The sequence below is a fragment of the Pseudonaja textilis genome, chromosome 2 (assembly GCF_049901715.1).
Source record: "Pseudonaja textilis isolate UNSWEBS1 chromosome 2, rPseTex1.2, whole genome shotgun sequence".
In the NCBI taxonomy this organism is placed as follows: domain Eukaryota; kingdom Metazoa; phylum Chordata; class Lepidosauria; order Squamata; family Elapidae; genus Pseudonaja; species Pseudonaja textilis.
Window position 1 is genome coordinate 78,306,050 of NC_141991.1, and position 19,683 is coordinate 78,325,732.

The following is a 19,683-nucleotide window of genomic DNA, read 5'->3' on the forward strand; positions in this document are numbered from 1 at the left end:
CAGCGGGGAATGGCGCCTGTGATATTTAGGCGCGAACTTGAAGCCAGCCGTTGAAAATGGCGGGAAGGCAGAATCTCCGATGTTAATTGCCTGAGCAGTTTAATGAGCCGTTGCTGCTGACTCTCTAAATTGTCAGATAAATGATCCTGTCAGTCGAAACGGCAAGGAGAAGTGAGCCGCAGCTGCGAGCGCTCCGCCAAGATCGCACAGATAAGACGATCGGGGGGTAGATAAGCTAATTGCCTGAAGTGGCCATCTCAGGCTGCCTGTGCAGTGGCAGACTCTGCCAGCCACAAAGAACTGCTCTCAAACTGATTGGGGGGATGACCTAATTGAGCCACAAGCCTTGAAATCGCCAAATTAATTGGGGAAAAATTTACAAGCCGAATTAACCCAAGAGCAAACCTGAATTTTGACTAGCTGAATCAGAAAACCATTCCAGTCAGGGAGTGCACAACCTCTTACCATGAAGGCTGAGCTAAAACTGGGGGACGCTGGGGAGGTGTCCCGTATGCCCAGCCTTTCCAGAAGAGACTGAAGCACCTCCCACTTCTGGATGCTCTAAATAGCTCATGGGAGAAACAGTGATTTTTTTAAAAAAATTTTTTTTTAAAGATTCATAAAGCAAAGTTGACTTAAGCAAAGTTATGATTCATAAAGCAAAGTTATGATGGGGTTCATTGTAGGCATACCTATGTGACTCAGAGGATCAAAAATATGTTGAAAAGATGCAACACCATTATTTTTCTTATTCTTACTACATTTTGAGGTTGCAGGCAGTTGCCAACTATAAATAGCTCCAACTGAGTTTTCTTGTCCAGTAGCCAAAGCTGTAATTTTATTGCATAGCTACCAATGGAGGCAATTGTGTTTATATTGGGAGTAACATCCGGGGTACTTTAAAATGAGGGATTGGAAAGATCCTTTGTGTTGCTACGTGCACAAGCAACAGGTAAGGTAGTAAGATAAAAGCTGAACAAGGAACTTTTTGGCTCTACTACAGTTTTCAAGTTACAACAATACATGAATTAGTCCCATCCCCCTACTTGCCTTTGCTATGTGCATCACAAACAGTATTAATATCATTCTTAAATTGTTTATAGCTTTTGCTGGAACAACAGCCTCCACAATGACCTTTTACACAGGAAAGATGATCCATGCTACCTTAGAGATAAAGTAAATAGAATGCCACCCATCCAGGGTTTCGTTTGACAGATGGCAAGTGGTGCTTATCAGGGACTCTGCCCAAAATGCACACAGGAAATAATTAGTTAAGCTGGGCTAATGGGTGAACAACAAAGAATACCTGTTCAACCTTTGGTATCAAAGAATGCTAATAAAGCGAGAATGAAGGGCATTATTGATGCATTCTTTTTGACCCAAAACCCAGACTAGTAGAATGAAACTGTACAGGGTTTCATTCTACTAATTTCATCTGGGCAAGGAAGGAAATACTGAAAGAGAAAATGTATTAAGTTACATGATAATGTACGCACACACTAACAGGAATAAGATAAACCACAGGGTGTTAAAACATTCTTATTTGAATGTTCTAGTCAAAGAAGATGGCAATCATTGGCTGATAACCTATAAATGTTTATTCATATATGCAATTCAGGATCACAAGTCCTATAGTACTGAAGCTGATTTGGCTATTCCCACCCCCCCATTGAAAGATTTCATAATCAACCTACTTGGAAGTCTATGAACCACTTACAAGGAAATTCCAGATAATTCCAGCTCTACAATCACCCAATGTACAAATAACAGAAACAGAACTCTTTAACTGTTTCAGCAGGATGGTTAGAAACTACTAGGGAAAGGCAGCCTCTAAGATACTCATGCCCTAAGCCACATAGGTCTTTAACCAGAGCATTAAATTGCACTTAGGAAGCTATAGGTAACCAGTAAAATTGCCACAGCAGCGGTGTATCATCAAGACTGTCCACTGAGCATGCATGCTGCCACTTTCTGGTGTACTTGAAGATTCCAGATGGTCTTTAAGGGCAGCCCCGGTGTACAATGTGTTACAGTAACTTAGTGATGATAAGGACATCAGTGTTCACATTCACTACATTCTGTTCCACATAAGGCCACGACTGCTTCATCAGGAGTGTAGCTATGCAACACTCTTCCTGGTGATGATTTCCACTTGCTCTTTGACCATGAGCCAAGGAGGATATCCTGCTCATTCTGGGGAAACACACAACCCCATCAAGAGTCGGGTATGATATAATCAGAGAATCAGACAGCTTCCAAATCAATAGCCACTCCATTTCATTTGGGTTGAATCAGAGCTTTGCTTCCTTTTCAATAAGGGGAAAGAAAAATTCAGGGAATTACAAACCTGGTAAAGATTAATGCTGATTTATGGGCAACTAAATATCTCAAGTGCACATAGGTATCTTGGAAAAGTAAAGAAAGTGCCTTTCATCTCTTCTCCCTACAGTCTTTCTTAAGGCCAAGGGTTCATAAAATAAAGAAAAATAAAGCCGTGGCTTCTTTCTCTGCTTGTAGTGGATATATCTACACATTTTTTCCCAACAGGATTTATTACTGAACAATGCAGCATCTTCTGGTTTGAACATCACTTTATAAACAGGGAAAAGAAAGTAAGGGAGGCGTAGGCAGGAAACAAGTAATCTCCAGGCTACCCATCAATCTCACTCCAAACAGAGCTGAGATTAACAGTAGAATCTTATGTTATAGGAACTCCAGCAAAAGGCGTTAGGATATGCTGAAATATCACCATAGTAGAGTATTATATTATGTTAATGCAATTCTGGCCACTGAAAATGGATACCTCTGCCATCAATGTGAGATTAGCAAGATCCTAATTTATCTCAGATCATATTCAAGTCTCTACAAACCATATAATTTTACCTGGCAAGTCATGAAGTATTTACTTCTACATTGCCTTTATTATATTTATAAGCAATTCAAGGCAGCAAACATAGCCAACACATCTTCCTCCTCCTATGTCTCAAAGGTGCTTTTCAAAAGGCAACTGGACTTTCTTGAGGTTTTTTCCCTTGAAAACAGTTTCTAGACAGAACTGAAGAAGCATCTTGATTGAGAAGTGAAATATTTTGAAAGGAAAAAAAAAAACCAAGAAAGTTCAGTTGCTTTTTGAAAAACACCTTTGGGACAACCACGATTTGGATAATTGAGAATCTCCATAGCCTTTCTCCTCCTATTTTCCCCACAACAACATATCTGTGGGGCGGGTTGGGCTCAGAGAGGGTGACTGGCTCAAAGTAATCCATCTGCTTTTCATGGTTAAGGTGGGACTTGAACTCATGGTCTCCTGGTTTTTAACCTGGTGCCTTAACTACTAGGTCAAATTGGTTCATAATGCAAGTTATGAGTTATTCCGAATTCAAAGAACCAACATGCATTTCTCCCCAGTTTCTCCCAAGAACTGAGTACAGTGAAGATCTGCAGCAATTATCAATCATCACATGACGTTAGATGATTCTAGCTGCACTTCTTTAAGGTTGCTGGTGATTTTAGTTATAGCTTTGCAAGATGTTTGACAAACAGTTACATATCACTGGTGCCTTGGAGCACTGAAATGATGCTTGAGCTTTCACGCGGCATATTATTTCCTTAATATTAATGGATAGACACTGGGGATGCACAAATTAATATTTTTCCATATCATAATTCTTAACTATCATTTACTTTGGGCACTTTGTCTATATATTCGTCAAATGCTAGTTGGAGACTATTCTTTTACTTTTAGCCATAGTATATTTGTGATTTTACTAGCATAACCTCTCTTCAATTTTTATTTAGCAATAGCAATAGCACTTAAGACTTATATGCCAATTCACAGTGCTTTACAACCCTCTCTAAGCAGTTCACAGAGTCAGCATATTGCCCCCAAAATCTGGGTCCTCATTTTACCCACCTTGGAAGGATGAAAGGCTGAATCAACCTTCCATGGTGACATTCAAACGGCCAAATTGCAGCCAGCAGCCAGCAGAAGTAGGCTGCAGTACTGCACTCTAACCACTGCGCCAGCACAGCTCAATATAATTAGCCAGTCTCTTTTGGATGGTTGCTCTTTTAACCACTCATGTTGATTTTTTCAGAATTATATCTACTTTGCACTAAGCTTTGTAGCTTTTACTAAGCTTCAAGGATTTTGATAGCTCTCTCCAATAAGGTTTCAGTGAAAACAAAGATTATTCCAACTCAAACTCAAAGTAGAGTTGCATTTTGAAATTCATCTGGATAAACAAATCCAGAAGAAGGTGCTATATCACCACGATGTAAGGGAATTTGCAATCCTAATGGAGTGGGAGGGTATGCAGATTGAATTTCATTTATTTCTAAATTCCAGATTTGTGTTTAGTCATTGCTTAAATGTTTAAACAAATGAATCATCCACATATTTCTTCTTCTTTGCAATAACATTCAACTTCTACCAGATTAGAACTGACCAAGAACCTTGCTGGCAATCTTAAAGGAGACTGGTGGACTGTGGGTTTAAGAACAACACTTTGTTTTCCATTTCAGATAACTTTTCATGCAAATCCATTCAGTTGCAAAACTAACATGTGAACCAGAACTAAGAGGATGAAATCTTGGAGAAAACATATTCCCCTCCCCCCCACACTGCCAAGTGTAGACAATTTCTTTCTTTGCCCTTCCGTTCTTTGAAAGCAGCTGTCTTTGTGACAAAATATCTCCATCTGGCAGGGTGAATAAGCAGAGCTATCAAGAACCGTCACAAACGGAACTGAATCAACACTGGGGAGATTTAAAGAAATGCATTCAAGTTTTCATTTCAGGACAGAAATAATTTTAATGTTAATGAAACATATTCTAAGTCTAAGAAAACAAGGCCTGGTATCAAAGATGACATTTCTGTGGCACTTACAGAATCCTGCCAAAGACTTGTTCTGTGGTTGCCGTTAAAAAAAAACCCCTACCTGATTAATTAATTATCTTATTTAGGTTGTCTGCCTGGTAAAGAAAGAGCTATCAGTCAGGCTGAGACTTGAAAACAATCTCTCTTACTCTCCTGTTAGTAGAGAGAGCTGCCTGCAGAGATGTAGCCGGCAGCATGAAGATACCATAACAACTCTTCTAGCACTAATCAAAGAACAACATATCAGGTCTGGGAAAACGTGTTTCAGATCTAGGGATTCAATTAAATAGGTTTTTCTTGCTGTATTCTAAGTTGAGTGATTCCGTTGTTAACAAATCCAAGTCCACTGATATTAATATGCTAAATAAAGGCAGCAGCACTGCTTAAATATTCTGAAAAGCCACCAATAACTGACTTTTTAGACTGTTTATCTATATTGCTCCCCAGTGAATCCAAACCTGCACAACATCTATACAAAATGGGCGTTGGTTCTTACCTGATACGCCCCTTCTCGGCGAGCCGCGAGGAGCATCCAGAGAGTGGGAGGTGCTTCTGAGTCCTCTTCTCACAGGCTGAGCTTCAATTGAGGAACGCTCCGCCCCCTCACGTGGCTCCATGCAGTGTTCCTCAGTTTTTGCGAGGACGAGAAGGAAAGGCTATGCTCATCCTAGCGACACTAGTGGATCCTTGGCTGAAACAAGTTCCCCCACCAGACGGAGAAAATAGGGTGTGGCTGGATGCTCCTCGCGGCTTGCTGAGAAGGGGCGTATCAGGTAAGAACCAACGCCCATTCTCCCTCGAGCTGCTCGGAGCATCCAGAGAGTGGGACATACCAAAGCTTGACAGTCCTACGGGAGGGACTCCGTCTGGGCCGGAAGCCCCTCCGGGTCACTGATGACCCTCTGTAGGACTCGTCGGCCAAACGAGGCCTCCGCTGAGGCATATACGTCTATCTTGTAATGCCTAATGAAAGGAGACGGGGAGGCCCAGGTGGCCGCCTGGCATATGTCAGCGATTGGAGCTTGGGTGGCCCAGGCCTCTGAAGTAGCTGCGCTCCTAGTGGAATGAGCGGTGATTCCACTGGGTGCGGAGAGGGATTGAGATAGGTAACATTTGGAAATAGTTGCCCTAATCCAGCGGCTGATAGTTGAGGGGGATACCTTGAGCCCCAATGACCTGGGCTGAAAGGAAAGGAAAAGGGATTCCGATCTTCTCAAAGGTTGGGTGCGCTTGATGTAAATGCGCAAGGCCCGTCTCACGTCTAAAGTATGCCAAAGAACTTCCCTGTCCCTCGAGGGTCTGGGGCAAAAGTTTGGTAGGACCAATTCCTGGGACCTGTGGAAGGGTGAGTTGATCTTGGGCAGGAAAGTGGGGTCGGGACGGAGGACCACCCGGTCAGCGTGGAACACGCAGAGGTCCTTCCTGACCGATAAGGCTGCGATCTCTGAAACTCACCGTGCGGATGTAATGGCCACCAGAAAAACTACCTTAAACGTTAAAAATTGAAGGGAGGACTCCCTTAGGGGTTCAAACAGGGGTCTCGTGAGCGAGACGAGGACCTTGTTGAGGTCCCAGGTAGGGTATCTGTGGACGGTCGGAGGGCACAGGTTGGTGGCACCCCTGAGGAAGCCCCTGACCCGAGGATGGTGGGAGAGGGAACCGAAGCTGTCACAAGAGACAACAGTTGACAGGGCTGCGACTTGCTGCCTCAGGGTGTTAGGAGAAAGCCCTTTGAGCAGGCCCTCCTGGAGGAAATCCAGAACCTGGGCAATAGAGGGGGAGGGGGGGTTGACTTGGGACTTATGACACCACTTGCAAAAGCCATTCCAAGTGGCATCATAAATCCGAGTGGTTGAGGGCTGCCTGGCGGCCAGGATGGTGTCAATTACCTTACTGGAGAACTTCTTTAAATGGTTCCGCTCAACCTCCAAATGGCTAACTGGAGCCATTGAGGGTCTGGATGAAGAAGGGGCCCCTGAGAAAGGGAGATCCTATCCAGAGGGATTCTCCAGGGGGGCGCCACTGAGAGGTTGCAGAGATCTGCAAACCACGGGCACCTGGGCCAATAGGGGGCTACCAGCAGCAGGTCCGCCTTCTCGAGAATGAGTTTCCGGATCACTCTGGGCACTAGGGCTAAGGGTGGGAAGGCGTACAGGAGCCCTGGGGGCCAGGGGCAGCGTAGCGCGTTGTGGTTCTCCGACTCGGGAGACGGTACCTGGAAAAGAACCTGGGAAGTTGCGCATTGGACAGGGATGCAAAAAGGTCCACCACCGGTAGACTGAAGATTCTGGACGCCTGCCTGAACAGGGATGGGTGGAGGCGCCATTCTGCCTGGTCCCCCGTGGCCCTGCTCAGCCAATCCACCTGGATGTTGGAGACTCCGGAAATATGGTCTGCTCTTAACGAGATGAGGTTGGACTCTGCCCAACGACAGAGACGTTCGGCCTCCCTCATCAACTGAATAGACTGGGTGCCCCCTTGCCTGTTGATATGAGCCTTGGCCGTGACGTTGTCCGTGAGGATGAGGACATGACGTTTGTGCACCTGAGGGAAGAAGCTTCGCAGAGCCAGATGGACGGCGTGGAGCTCCAGCCAGTTGATGCTGCATCCTTGTTCTATCCTCGACCATCTGCCCTGTGCCACGAGCGCGTTGATGTGAGCGCCCCAACCGGATAAGCTGGCGTCTGTGGTAAGGGTAAGCCTCTGGGGCTCTTTGAAGAGATGGCCCTTGTTGATGGCGGGGTTGGTCCACCAGAGGAGGGACGTGAGGACCTGTGGAGGTACCTGGACCCTGGACTTCGAGTTGCTTCTTCCGGATCTTTGGAAAGGGAGCAGGAACCACTGCAGGGACCTGCTGTGTAAACGGGCCCAGGGAACAATGGAAATGCACGAGACCATCTTACCTAACAATTTGCAAAGGTCAAGTAAGGATGCCCTCCTAGAGCGCCTAATTTGTTTGACCAGACTTTGGATACTGAGGAACCTGTCTGAAGAGAGGAAGACCTTTTCTGAAACCGAATCGATTATGGCCCCCAGGTGAGTGATTCGGGTGGAGGGAGCCAGCTGGCTCTTTTTCCAATTGATAAGGAACCCGTGGGCTTGGAGGGCTGAAAGGGTAGCCCTGGTGTCCCTTTTTGCCTGGCGTTTGGAGGAAGACAGGAGGAGAATATCGTCCAGATAGCAATGAAGTCGTACGGGAAGGCTTCTGAGGTGAGCCGCTAGGGCCGCAAGGACCTTGGTGAAGGTCCTCGGAGCCGATGCTAGGCCAAAGGGGAGGGCCACATATTGAAAGTGAAGGTTGTTATAACAGAATCTAAGGAATTTTTGGTGGGAGGGACGGATTGGGATGTGTAGATAGGCTTCAGAGAGGTCTATAGAGGATAGCCAGTCTCCCTGCCTGGTACCCAAGAAGATAGATTGCAAGGTGTGCATCTTGAATTTGCGCTGAATTAAGTGACGGTTAAGTCGTTTTAAATCTAAAATGGCCTTCCATCCCCCGGAATGTTTGGGGACCACAAAGAGGTGGGAGTAAAATCCCCAACCTCGCTGGGCTGGGGAAACGGGTTGAATGGCCTGAATGTTGAGAAGATGTTGGATGGCGGCATCCATCAGTTGGCGTTTGGCGGGGTCCCTTGGGGGGGGGATGCCATGAAGAAGTCAGAGGGGGCTGACTGAAACTCAAGGGCGAGAACAAACCTGATGGTGTCTCTAACCCAAGCATCGGTGGTGGATGCATCCCATTGGGTGGCGAAGTGTCTGAGGCGGCCGCCAATGGGGAGGGAGGAATGTGCTCTATCTGGGACGATGGAAGGGTCTTCCCCCTGATCCCCTATAGGGTTTCCTATAGCTGCCGCCCCTTCTGCTTCTGTCACCCATGTCAGTTCGATCCTGGGGTTGGGATTGGAAAGAAGGGGGTCTTGGGTATCTGGGCGGAAAGGGAGGCTGATAGAAGGGACGGGGGGAGCCTCTTCGAAAGGGCTGAGGGCCTCTAGATTCTGACCTCTGGAAGAGGGAGGGAAGAAACTTTTTCTTACTGCGGCCCTCGACCAGCAGGGGATCTAAGGCTGGGCCGAACAGTTTGTCCCCTCTAATGGGAGCGGAGGCTAGTTTAACTTTATTTTTAACGTCCGCCTGCCAGGGTTTGAGCCAGAGCAGGCGGTGGGCCGTAACGTGTGAGGTTATAGCTCTAGAGGAGAACTTCACTGATTGGTAAGTGGCGTCAGCTGAGAATTCCGCTGCCGCCACGAGCTTGGCTATATCCTGATGTGCACGTACGTTGGAGGAGGGAATGTGTTGCTTCAACTGGCGAAGACACTGGATTGAGGATCTGGTGAAGAAAGAGGCGGCCGTGGCGGATCTAATGGCCCAAGCATCGGATAGGTGGGCGCGGTGTAAGGCCAGTTCCGCTCGTTTGTCCTCGGGCTTCAGTGCCTCCAGGGCCTCACTGGGGGAGGAGGAGGACGCTAGTGCCACAATGGGCTGATCTACCTCGGGGATGTCCAGTAGGTTAGCAAAGTCCGGGTCGAGATTGAAGAATCTCTTATCCTGACTGGAAGGTGCCGGGGGCGGTGGAAGCCAGCTGCTTCGCCACAAGGTCTGAGAAAATGGGTGGGGCCGAAATGTCCTTGGCCTCCACCACGGGCTGCTTGAATATGGAGTCCTCTGGGGCCTCCGAAGGGGGGGGCAGAGGGAGACTGAGGAAGAAGGCCAGAAACGTTTTTGGCTTTAAACAGAAGGGATTTAAACATGTGGGGCTTGAACAAACCCACAAGTGGGGGTTGGTCAGGGGAAAGCCCCTCATCCTCCGACATCTCCCCCTCGGTCAGTTCTCCCTCTAGGAGGGGCTCGCTGTAGCGGGAAGATCCCATCCGGGATTCTTCTTCCACTTCCCTAGGATAGTCAAAGGCCCCTTCCTCCTCCTCCTGGTCCCTTTCCAGAAGAGGGCTATCCCTCTGGAAGAGTACCTGACCAATAGGAGGATCCGATCCTGGAAGAGATCTGATGGACAGAGACTCGTGTCCGGGGGCTTTTGGGGAGGAGCCGGGTCTGGACATCTGTTGCAGCCCCTCTGCAATACCTTGGCGAATAGCCAGTTCCATCCAAGCTTTGATGTGAGCTGGAACCTCCATTGTGGAAGGATCCTCTTGGCGCAGACCAGCAGCCATAGGCGTGAAGGTGGCTTTAGGAGTCCGTCTGGTCGGTGGTCCCGGGGCCTGATGACCCTGAGGGGAGCTGCGCCTGGAAGAAAGGTCTAGAGGGGGGAGTTGAGTAGAAGTGGAGGCTCGAGGCACCTGTGGTGACTGCCTGGAATGCCTATCAAACTCCTTTTCCAAGGCCTTATGGGGCCTTAAGGCGTCTCGCTGAGAGGCCTTGGAAGGTTCCGTAGCCTGCCTGCGCAAGTGGTAAGACTTTGATTTAGCCTTCAAAGAAGGGCATTTAGAGGAATTGTCATCTGCCATTTTAATAAATGAAAATGTATAAAGTTCACTAGAGGCGGTTGGCTCACCTAGAGTTAGGGCTACGACCAAGGCCGGGTGATCTCCGAGCTGGCCCACACCCCCTTTTAGAATTTAGTATGAACTATGAAGCCAGAGGAAATTACTTGAAGACAGTCAAAGGATATGAATATACAAAAAGGTATTGTATATGTGATATTATTATTATTATTAATATATATGCATATATATATATATATATATATTTGTTTTCTGAGGTTCTCATGGTATTTGTATGTGGATCTTTGGTTGTTCGGGTTTTCTCCGCGTAAGATTCAAAGTGTCTAGGCAACGTTTCGATGAAGTCTCATTCATCATCATCAGGCCTCTGTCTTTGGCTCTTGCTTTTCAGAGTGATGTGAGGTTGCAGCTGCTTTTCTTTCTAACTGTCAGTGGGGTGGGATTTGAATGGGTGGGGGCTTGGCTGTGTTCTGATTGGGTGGGGGTGTCTTCTCATTGGTGGGGGCCTGGCTGTGTTTTGATTGGTTGGGGGTTGGCCGTGTTCTGATTGGCTGGATTTCTTGCTGCCCGGCTGAGTTCAGGTCGCTGCATCTCCATAGTTGGTGTCGGCCGACACCAACTATGGAGATGCAGCGCGACCTCGAACTCGCCGGCAGCAAGAAATCCAGCCAATCAGAACACGCCAACCCAACCAATCAAAACACAGCCAGGCCCCCACCAATGAGAAGACACCCCACCCAATCAGAACACAGCCAAGCCCCCACCCATTCAAATCCCACCCCACTGACAGTTAGAAAGAAAAAGCAGCTGCAACCTCACATCACTCTGAAAAGCAAGAGCCAAAGACAGAGGCCTGATGATGATGAATGAGACTTCATCGAAACGTTGCCTCAGACACTTTGAATCTTACTGGGAGAAAACCCAACAACCAAAGATCCATATATATATATATATATATATATATATATATATATATATATATATATATATATATTATTTTTTTAATATAAAAATCTTTTTTATCTGATATTAGATATGATTGAAGATTAATCACAAGATTCTTTCTTCTGTCCTTTTTTTTTATATAAAGTTAATAAATTGGACTGTACTACTGTGCAAACCAGAAAACAAAGGTTGGCTAAAGTAATGACCGAATTTGCCAAATGAACGCCTAAGGCCTGGAACAGAGAGGCCTAGCAGTAGACCTCCAGACGAAGACTGAAGGGGGTGGGGACTGCTGGACTTCGCCCCGGGTGGAGCTGCGGGACGCCAACGAACGTGCCAGACCAGGTTGGTCAGAGTGGCACCCTAAATAAAGCTCAAGACCCAGGGGGTCAGAAAGGAGCAGATTCAACCGCAGCAGCAAGAATAAGACAAAAGGCGCCCGACCACGAGGCGGCGCCAAGATGGCAGCCGCGAGCTGAGCTACCGTTGGGGCCTCTCAGGACGGAAGGGAGGGCTCCTCTGGCTAGCTCAGCGTGCCTAGAGGGCTGTGAGGAGGAATTTAGCCCTTCCCTTAACGATCGGCGTTCCGGTGGGGGGAAAACCAGCGTCACCCTCTGGCGCAGATTAAATGAGCTGCTGAGGCGGCGCGGAGGCAGAGACTGAACTGGTGGCGGGGGCGCCGAAGCGCTGCGATCCCGCCCACTCAGGCCCCTAGAGGCGAGGGAAAAACCTCCCCCTGGGTCAAAACCTTTTGCGCAGGGGCTAGGAAAGGAAGCAAACCTGATTCCTTACAGAAGATGCAATGAGGAATGAAGAAACCTGGATCAGCCAAGGAGCCTATTTGCAAAACAGCCTGCTCTCTCAGAGGCTGAGCAAAAACTGGGGAACGCTGCATGGAGCCACGTGAGGGGGCAGCCTGTGAGAAGAGGACTCAGAAGCACCTCCCACTCTCTGGATGCTCCGAGCGGCTCGAGGGAGAACTGTAAGGCGATGCCATCATTTTTCCAAGTGGGCAGAGCACAAAAGAAAATGATCCGATTCTTCGATTTTCTTAGAATCAACTACTTACTTGAATACAGGTTCCAGTACAGTCCTTGCAAAGACTGCATGACAGAGCCCATCTGCTTGCTGGGATATGTGAAATTTTTGTAATTGGTTCCATTTTTTCAGGGCATCCAATGCTAACCTGTGAATAAGACAAAGCATACAAATAATCAGTTTCCATACACTGTCTTGAAGAACAATGAAATCAATTCTCCCTTAAGATGAGTATCATAAAAGACATCTTTGATACAAATCTTTGGGGATACTCATAGCCCATACTACGGTGACATTTATTTGGAATGTCCAAACTGATAACCAGTTATTGCTTAACTATAATAATGATTCAAATGCTAGATTTTCTTAAATACTTTCAGTCAATGGTATGAACTGTTTATGGAAGATGTATCAAGCATGACTTAATTCAAACAAATTTCATCCACACTCCATTCATTCTGTTTAGGCAGAAATCACTTGGTCTCGTACTTCAGGAATCCATAAGGCACAGCTAACATGAACCCATTTTGTTCCACTCCGGGTAGGTTTCAGGGCTCCCCCTCTCTTTGGGCAGAGTAAACACTTTGGCTGAACTCCCAGGGCACAGGTCCGACAGAGCCAGTTTCCAAGGGGAACTTTCAGGATTCCATAGCAAGCCTAAAAAGAAATATCAGGACAATGATTCATTACTTATGTGATGAACAGAATAACAGAATTGGAAGGGAGGTCTTCTAGTCCAACCCCCTTGCTTAAGCAGGAAACCCTACACCACTTCAGACAAATGGTTACCCAATCTCTTCTTTAAAATTTCCAGTGTTGCATTTACAACTTCCGGAGGCAAGTTGTTCCACTGATTAATTGCGCTAACTGTCAGGAAATTTCTCTTTAGTTCTAGGTTGCTTCTCTCCTTCATTACTTTCCATCCATTGCTTCTTGTCCTGCCCTCAGGTGCTTTGGAGAATAGCTTGGCTCTGTCTTCTTTGTGGCAGTCCCTGAGATATTGGGACACTGCTATCATGTCACCCCTAGTCAATGGCGGATTAGTCACTGGTGCCTTAAGCACTGACAAATCTTGGTGTCCCCCTCCTTTGTACATACTGAACAAATGAAGCCATATTCTCAAATTTGTGATGTCCCTTTGGGCCTTGTGACCTAAGCATGTGCTTAGTCTGCTTAATGGTTAATACACCACTGCCCCTAGTCCTTCTTTTCATCAAACTGATGAGTTCATATCAAGATTAATACACCTTATGATAAAGTAAGTACCACAATCCACTTTATGAATAAAATGACCCTATTAATTTAGAAATAATAAGTGTATACGATTCCCTGTTCCCACCTACCATTAATATAATGTAGTTGAAACAGTATTATTCCTCCCAAAAAATCTGATTAGGCAATTTTCTGGATGAATGAATGAGAGTTGAAAGAGAGTGAGAAGATGGGCAACACATTATTCCTGCCCCTGAATTTCCACGACTGATTGATCCCATTGCCTTAATCTTGGAATTTTGATCTGGACTTTTCTACTGCATAAGAAATCTTTTTATTTACCATCTAAACAGCAGTGATATTTTTTGTTACTTTTTTCTTTCAAATTCAGTACAAAGCATTTTTCAAAGCTGTTTTCCATAGTCACAACAGAGACCTATTTTGTTAAGTAAAGGTTATTCAATTTTCTGGTTAAGTTTACAGATCACACAAAACCATGAAATGATTGATTTTGACTTTTCATGTTATAATAGCTTGTGCAACAAGTTGTTAAAACATATTATGGCTTAGTGCAATATATGTACTGAATGATAATAAAAAAACATAAACGAATAGCAAAAAAGATACCAGATTCAGCAATTTGTGGGAGGAAAAGGTGGGGAGGGGGAAGACATTTAAAAAGGAGAAATAATGAGCCTAGTCTTATGGTCTTCCATTTCAGGTGCTACTGGGTTTCCAACATAAGAATTCTGGGACATCATTGACATTCCTGAATTTGATACACTTATTCCCTTAATATCACAACAAGCAGTAAACTGGCCATAATTAACAACAAAAATATCATGAATATGCATCCAAAGATACCACTGAATGGTTAAGAAATGCAAAAAGCATTGTCATCTGCTGTTGAATGTCTCCTGTTCTTCCTTTAGGCAACTCCTAAAGTTGCCCACAACAGAGTCTGCTGTGGCAAATGTCCAGAACTCTGCCTCTTCAATGTAGTTGTTGCCAGGATTTTTGCAGATATGGTAGTTCTAGGTACCTGCAAATGCCCTAGACTTACCAGAGATAAAAATGGAAGTTAAACCGGTTCAGTCTTGAGAACATAGCGGTAAGAATGTAAGAATGCTCTTTTAACATCCTTGTTCTGGGCTTGGGGCAGCTTTCCTAAGTAAAGGTATTCTTCCAATTCTATAAATCAATGAATCTGAGGGAACTGTCCTTACTACCCAATCAGAGAGAGAACTGCTACTTACCTGATGCACACAGACGTTGCATTTGTCACAGAAAACCATCTCATTGCCATCTTCTCCTTCTGGTGAACGGCACACATCACAAACCACATCCTCATCGTACTCTATCCCAAGGCCTTCTTCTGTCTCAATGGCAACGTTCATATTCTCATAGCACACAGTCTCCAGTTCCTCAAGCACTCTTTCCAAGGTGAATTCATCCATTTCTGGCTTTTCTTAAAGAAAAAAGGCAGCAACACTTTATTTACTTTCTGTGAAGAGTCTCAAACTCTGTTGTGATAGATATTTGTTGACCCTTAGGAGTCAAGAGAAGAGATATTATTCTATTAGCATCAGTTTTCTAATAAACTGAGCACCAACTGTTTATACTTCTCTTCAATCCTAATTGAAATAAAGAAAATCAGTGAATGATGATCTGAAGCTTAACTGCTACAGCTGAGGAGCACATATTTTTCACAGGTTCAACACTGTAGCTGAGCCAATATAAAGCACAGATAGGAAAAAGAAGTCAAAAAACAACAACATTCTATTCAGGTTTTCTTAGTCTCGTAAAAACTATGGTGGCAGCATATTCTGCCCATTGAGCCAAAATATAATTTCTACAGCGGTGTTAAATAAACCCAGTGGCTGTGGTGCGTACTGTAAATCAAGGTTTATGGCTAGACAGATTGTGAAAATCAGCCAATGGCTTTTCTTCTCCAAAATATGGTTCACAACTATGGTTCAGTTTGACATTTAAGCATAATAAAAGATGCCCACTAAAATTGGGTACCAGAAGTTCTTAAAAGAAACCTTCTCTTCTAAGTTAACTTCAATTTCACCAGACTGGTCACTTTTTGTCTATCTTATCTTGTGGCTTATTCTTATTAAATCAGACTTCTAAGTAACTAAAGCCAGCCATTTGATTGTGGAAGTGCCTAATTCATAGCAGGAATCACTGCTCTGATATTATATCAAATCAGCCAACTTTATAGAAGTGATTTATAACTGCCACTTTGGTTCTATCCACAATGCGGTATATAATAGTTCTGATTTGTTTAAAAGATATTTTGTTAAGTATTCTGCATTCTAGTAAAGGGGAACAGATAGAAAATAGCAAAGGAAAAGAATTTTACTAGTAAAATAACTTTTTTCTGTGCCTTTGAGTCAATTTTTGCTAATCCCTGCAGTCTTCTTAGCAAGATTTCAGAAGTGATGTGCCCTTGCCTCCTTCCTAAGACTCAGAGAGAGTGACTGGTCCAAAGTCATCCAGCTGGTTTCGTGTCTAAGGCTGAACTAGTCTCATGGTCTCCCAGTTTCTAGCCTGAGGTAAAATAACTATTAAATAGTTATTTATGTGGGTATGGTTTGTATTAAAGGAACTGTTAGCAGTTATGATGGGAATATTATTTTATAGGGAACAACAAGTTGCACAAAATCTTATTCATGTTGTGTTCTGTTATTGGCCTTTCAGAATTATAGCAATAGTACCTGAAAGCCCTTTCAAACACTATTTTCTCAAAAAGTATATGGTATCTTGCCAGATGTGTCTCTCCGCCTGAAATAATTTGCATATCTCTGCTTTATTATAATTAGTACTAGCGCACGCATCACAAGTAGATGGTCCCGAGGGATATACTGTGAAGAGTTATCCTTGTAATACGCTGTATCTTGTTTAGAACATCTTGAAATTTCAACTGATCAATCAAATGATGGATATAAAAAGGGAACCAAAATGAAATGACCAAAATTAAATCAAAATAGAACTTAGTACAAACCAAACATAGTTGGAGGGTTGCATATCACTTCATAATGAGCAAGATCATAAAGGTGATTTTCTTTAGAGTTCACACTTTATGTGTGTGGTATAAAGGAAAAGTGAGGCTTATCTATTACATCCATGATAAAATTAGTGGCTTAAAGTCAGCCAATCCAAAGCATTTAAAAATACAAGGATTATTTCTTTAGAAGCAGTATAACCGCAGCAAAAATCCTTTTCCTGTTAGAGAACACCTTTTATATTTGGAATCCTGGAGACCTGCTAATCTTTTGCTTCCTTTATGTTCCAAATATCTGTAATTTGTATTTAGAAAGCAATCTGGTGTAAGTGTATATTAACTTTACATGATACTTTTTAAAGATCCTAACACTGTCCCTAGGAACATGGTGCTGAATTGATTAATAAGTGCTTGTTCATCCTCCCATTGCTAGTTTGCTGCCCAAACATATTGCCTCCTCCTCCTCCTATGTGTAAGAAACAGGAACCTCTATGGATTTGTAGCACTTGAGAAAGCATCCTGCCTATGATGAGATCCTCCTCTCTGTCCATCAAACTACAAATTGGAGAAACAGCTTATGAGGAAAATTCCCCTCACGCTGCACCCATTCACTTTCTGTTTTGGACTCTCAGTTGCTCGGACTTTACACATCTCACACAATCTTACCAGATATAGATACTGAAATCAATCTTTGCCTGAGGGAGATAATTATAAAGCATTTCGTGGAAGAGGCTGAATATAAGCAAAAGGAGGCAGAGCATTTTCCTCCGCTGATTCTGATGAGGGGAGAGCCAAAACTGCCAATTCAAACATTCTCTTTCAAGAATTCTTGGAGGGATGTTGTGCCTCCAGGAATGCTTAAAAAAAATCTTCCTAGAGAATGAGCGAGTAGGTAGGTAAGTAATAAATAAATAATACAACTCAGCCAATTGCTTATTAATCTTGAGTAGACTCCATGAAAGGACCTAAGGTTTTATTTGGCCCTCAAAAATCTGGCTTTTGGGTTCTGAAATATCCCCAACAAATGAATGAGTGGTGAAGATGACAGAACTAGAAGCAGTGGCTAAATTAACTTGATTAGAGAAAGATCAATAACTACATTTATCAGTGACTTGAAACCCTTATGGACGTTTTGCTGAAAAAAAAAAGATTAGAAGAAAAAGTATGTAATGGAAAGAAGAAAATTATGGTATAACCTTAGAGAGAGTAAAATATATCCTCTCAAATATAATTGCATTTACAACTTCTATCAAAAGATATGAAACTGCTTCTTTATAATCTTTTCTTTTTTATTTCTTATTTATTCATTATTTTCCTTATTTCTCTCATTAAAAAATGTTCAGTAAAATTATATTTTATAATTTAATTATAGATTGTATAATATAAAAATTATATATAAAAAAGTCTGGCTTTCCAAGAGGATAACCGGTTCTATGAAACGGAAGACAATCTTTTAGCATTACATATCCATTCTGAAAGACAAATTTGCATAAGCAACAAAGGTTTATTGCTAATGGCTCATTCAAATATTTAGGAAACAAACAAAGAAACAAAGGCTTTTAAACATGGTAATTTAGCTAACTTGATAGAATTGAGCTTGCATTATAGCTGTTTGATATTTTATTAAAAAGTAATAGATACATGGCATAAATAAACAATTAAAAGAAGTTCAAGCAACTGAAAGGGAGGAAGCATGCTAATTTTTCCTAGGTGAAATAGGGACTGCAGTGGCTGGAAGTAGCAGCACAAACTGCCTATTCTCTTTTTGCTCTGTAGCTATTATTCTTATCTACCTCACACGCAATTCCATAAGAATCGTGACCATAGTCTCTAGTACTTTTCTTCCATTCATCCTTTCTTTTCTGTCTTTATCTCTGCTTCTTGCCAAGAACATTAACTTTGTGAAAAACTTGAAATTGGAAAGAAAATAAATTTATGAAAGGTAATCCATTTGATTTTACAGCTTGTGAAAGAGCTTAGATAACTCTGGGAATGGGTGAGTTTTTACAAGAAAGAGGAGAGGAGAGTTAAAATTGCACTGGAAAAAGATAACTCTAGCTATCAGGGCCTATTCTTATTTCAACACTTAGCTTGGTGAAGAACCACTCACCCGGACCTTGGGCAAAGGTACCAACTTCTTTATGAAACTTGCTCTTTTAAAAAAAAAGGTTTAGGCAAGGATCTGGGATGGTATGGCACCTTGCCTATCTCTATTGGTCTGAGGTTCAGCAACACAATTCCAAAACAGAATTCTTTAAAAGGCTAGAATGATTAGACTACAACATGCAGAGAAGTTTCACTACACCTGTTTTATTGCTGACAAACCTTTAGGAAACCAAGTTTGGTATTGAATTTTTGGAACAGCGCAGACAAAAGGAGTTTTACTAATATGATCCCAACTATTTGCCTATACTGGATGTAGCAGTACAACATGTTTTGTCCTTCAACAGGTACCCCCTCCTAGCATCATTCCAAACAGGGAGAAAGATGAGAATCATTGGCTATTTATGCTGATGTACACAGAAGTCCTTTCTGCCATAGACAAAAGTATAATTTATAATCTTTGTAAACAATCCCTTAAAGTATCATTTTAATTTGGCCTAGAATTTCAAAGTTATTCTGAAGGCAGCATCAAAATATGTCCTATGATTTCTGGTTCAATCTCCTAAGAATCATTCTGTGGAATTATCTTAGACTTCCCTAACCTAGGGGTGTGATGGCTCAGTGGTTAAAGAGGCTGAGCTTGTCAGATGGCAAACTGACAAGACCTGAGCGCCACACGATGGGGTAAGCTCCCATTCCTTGTCCCTGCCCACCTAGCAGTTCGACAGCATGCAAATGCAAGTAGATTAACAGGTACCACTTCGGTGGGAAGGCAACTGAATTCCATGCACCTTTGGCGTATAGCCATGATGGTTACATGACCATGGAAAATGTCTTCAGATAATGCTGGCTCCCTCAGCCAAGAAATGGAGATCAGAACTGCATCCTACAGTCGGACACAAATTGACAGGCAAATTTTCTCTTTATTTTTTACTCTATATCCTTGTAATATTTGTTTCAACCTAGCTATTCACCTTAGGCAAAAGGGAGAGAGAAGTTATACTCGAGAAAGTATAACTTGAAGGTGCTACCAACACCTT

General features: G+C 43.4%; 1 protein-coding gene across 2 annotated transcripts in view; it reads right to left on the minus strand.

Annotated features, from left to right (window-relative positions):
• JADE2 (jade family PHD finger 2) overlaps positions 1–19,683 on the minus strand; it is a 228,057-nt gene that overhangs the window by 38,392 nt on the left and 169,982 nt on the right. For both annotated transcript variants that reach the window (XM_026696488.2, XM_026696487.2), the window contains exons 6-8: positions 14,787–14,998; positions 12,808–12,975; positions 12,350–12,466 (exon numbers count right to left, since the gene is read on the minus strand). In XM_026696488.2, coding sequence (XP_026552273.1) covers positions 12,350–12,466; positions 12,808–12,975; positions 14,787–14,998 — 497 coding nt within the window. The remainder of the gene's footprint in view (positions 1–12,349; positions 12,467–12,807; positions 12,976–14,786; positions 14,999–19,683) is intronic.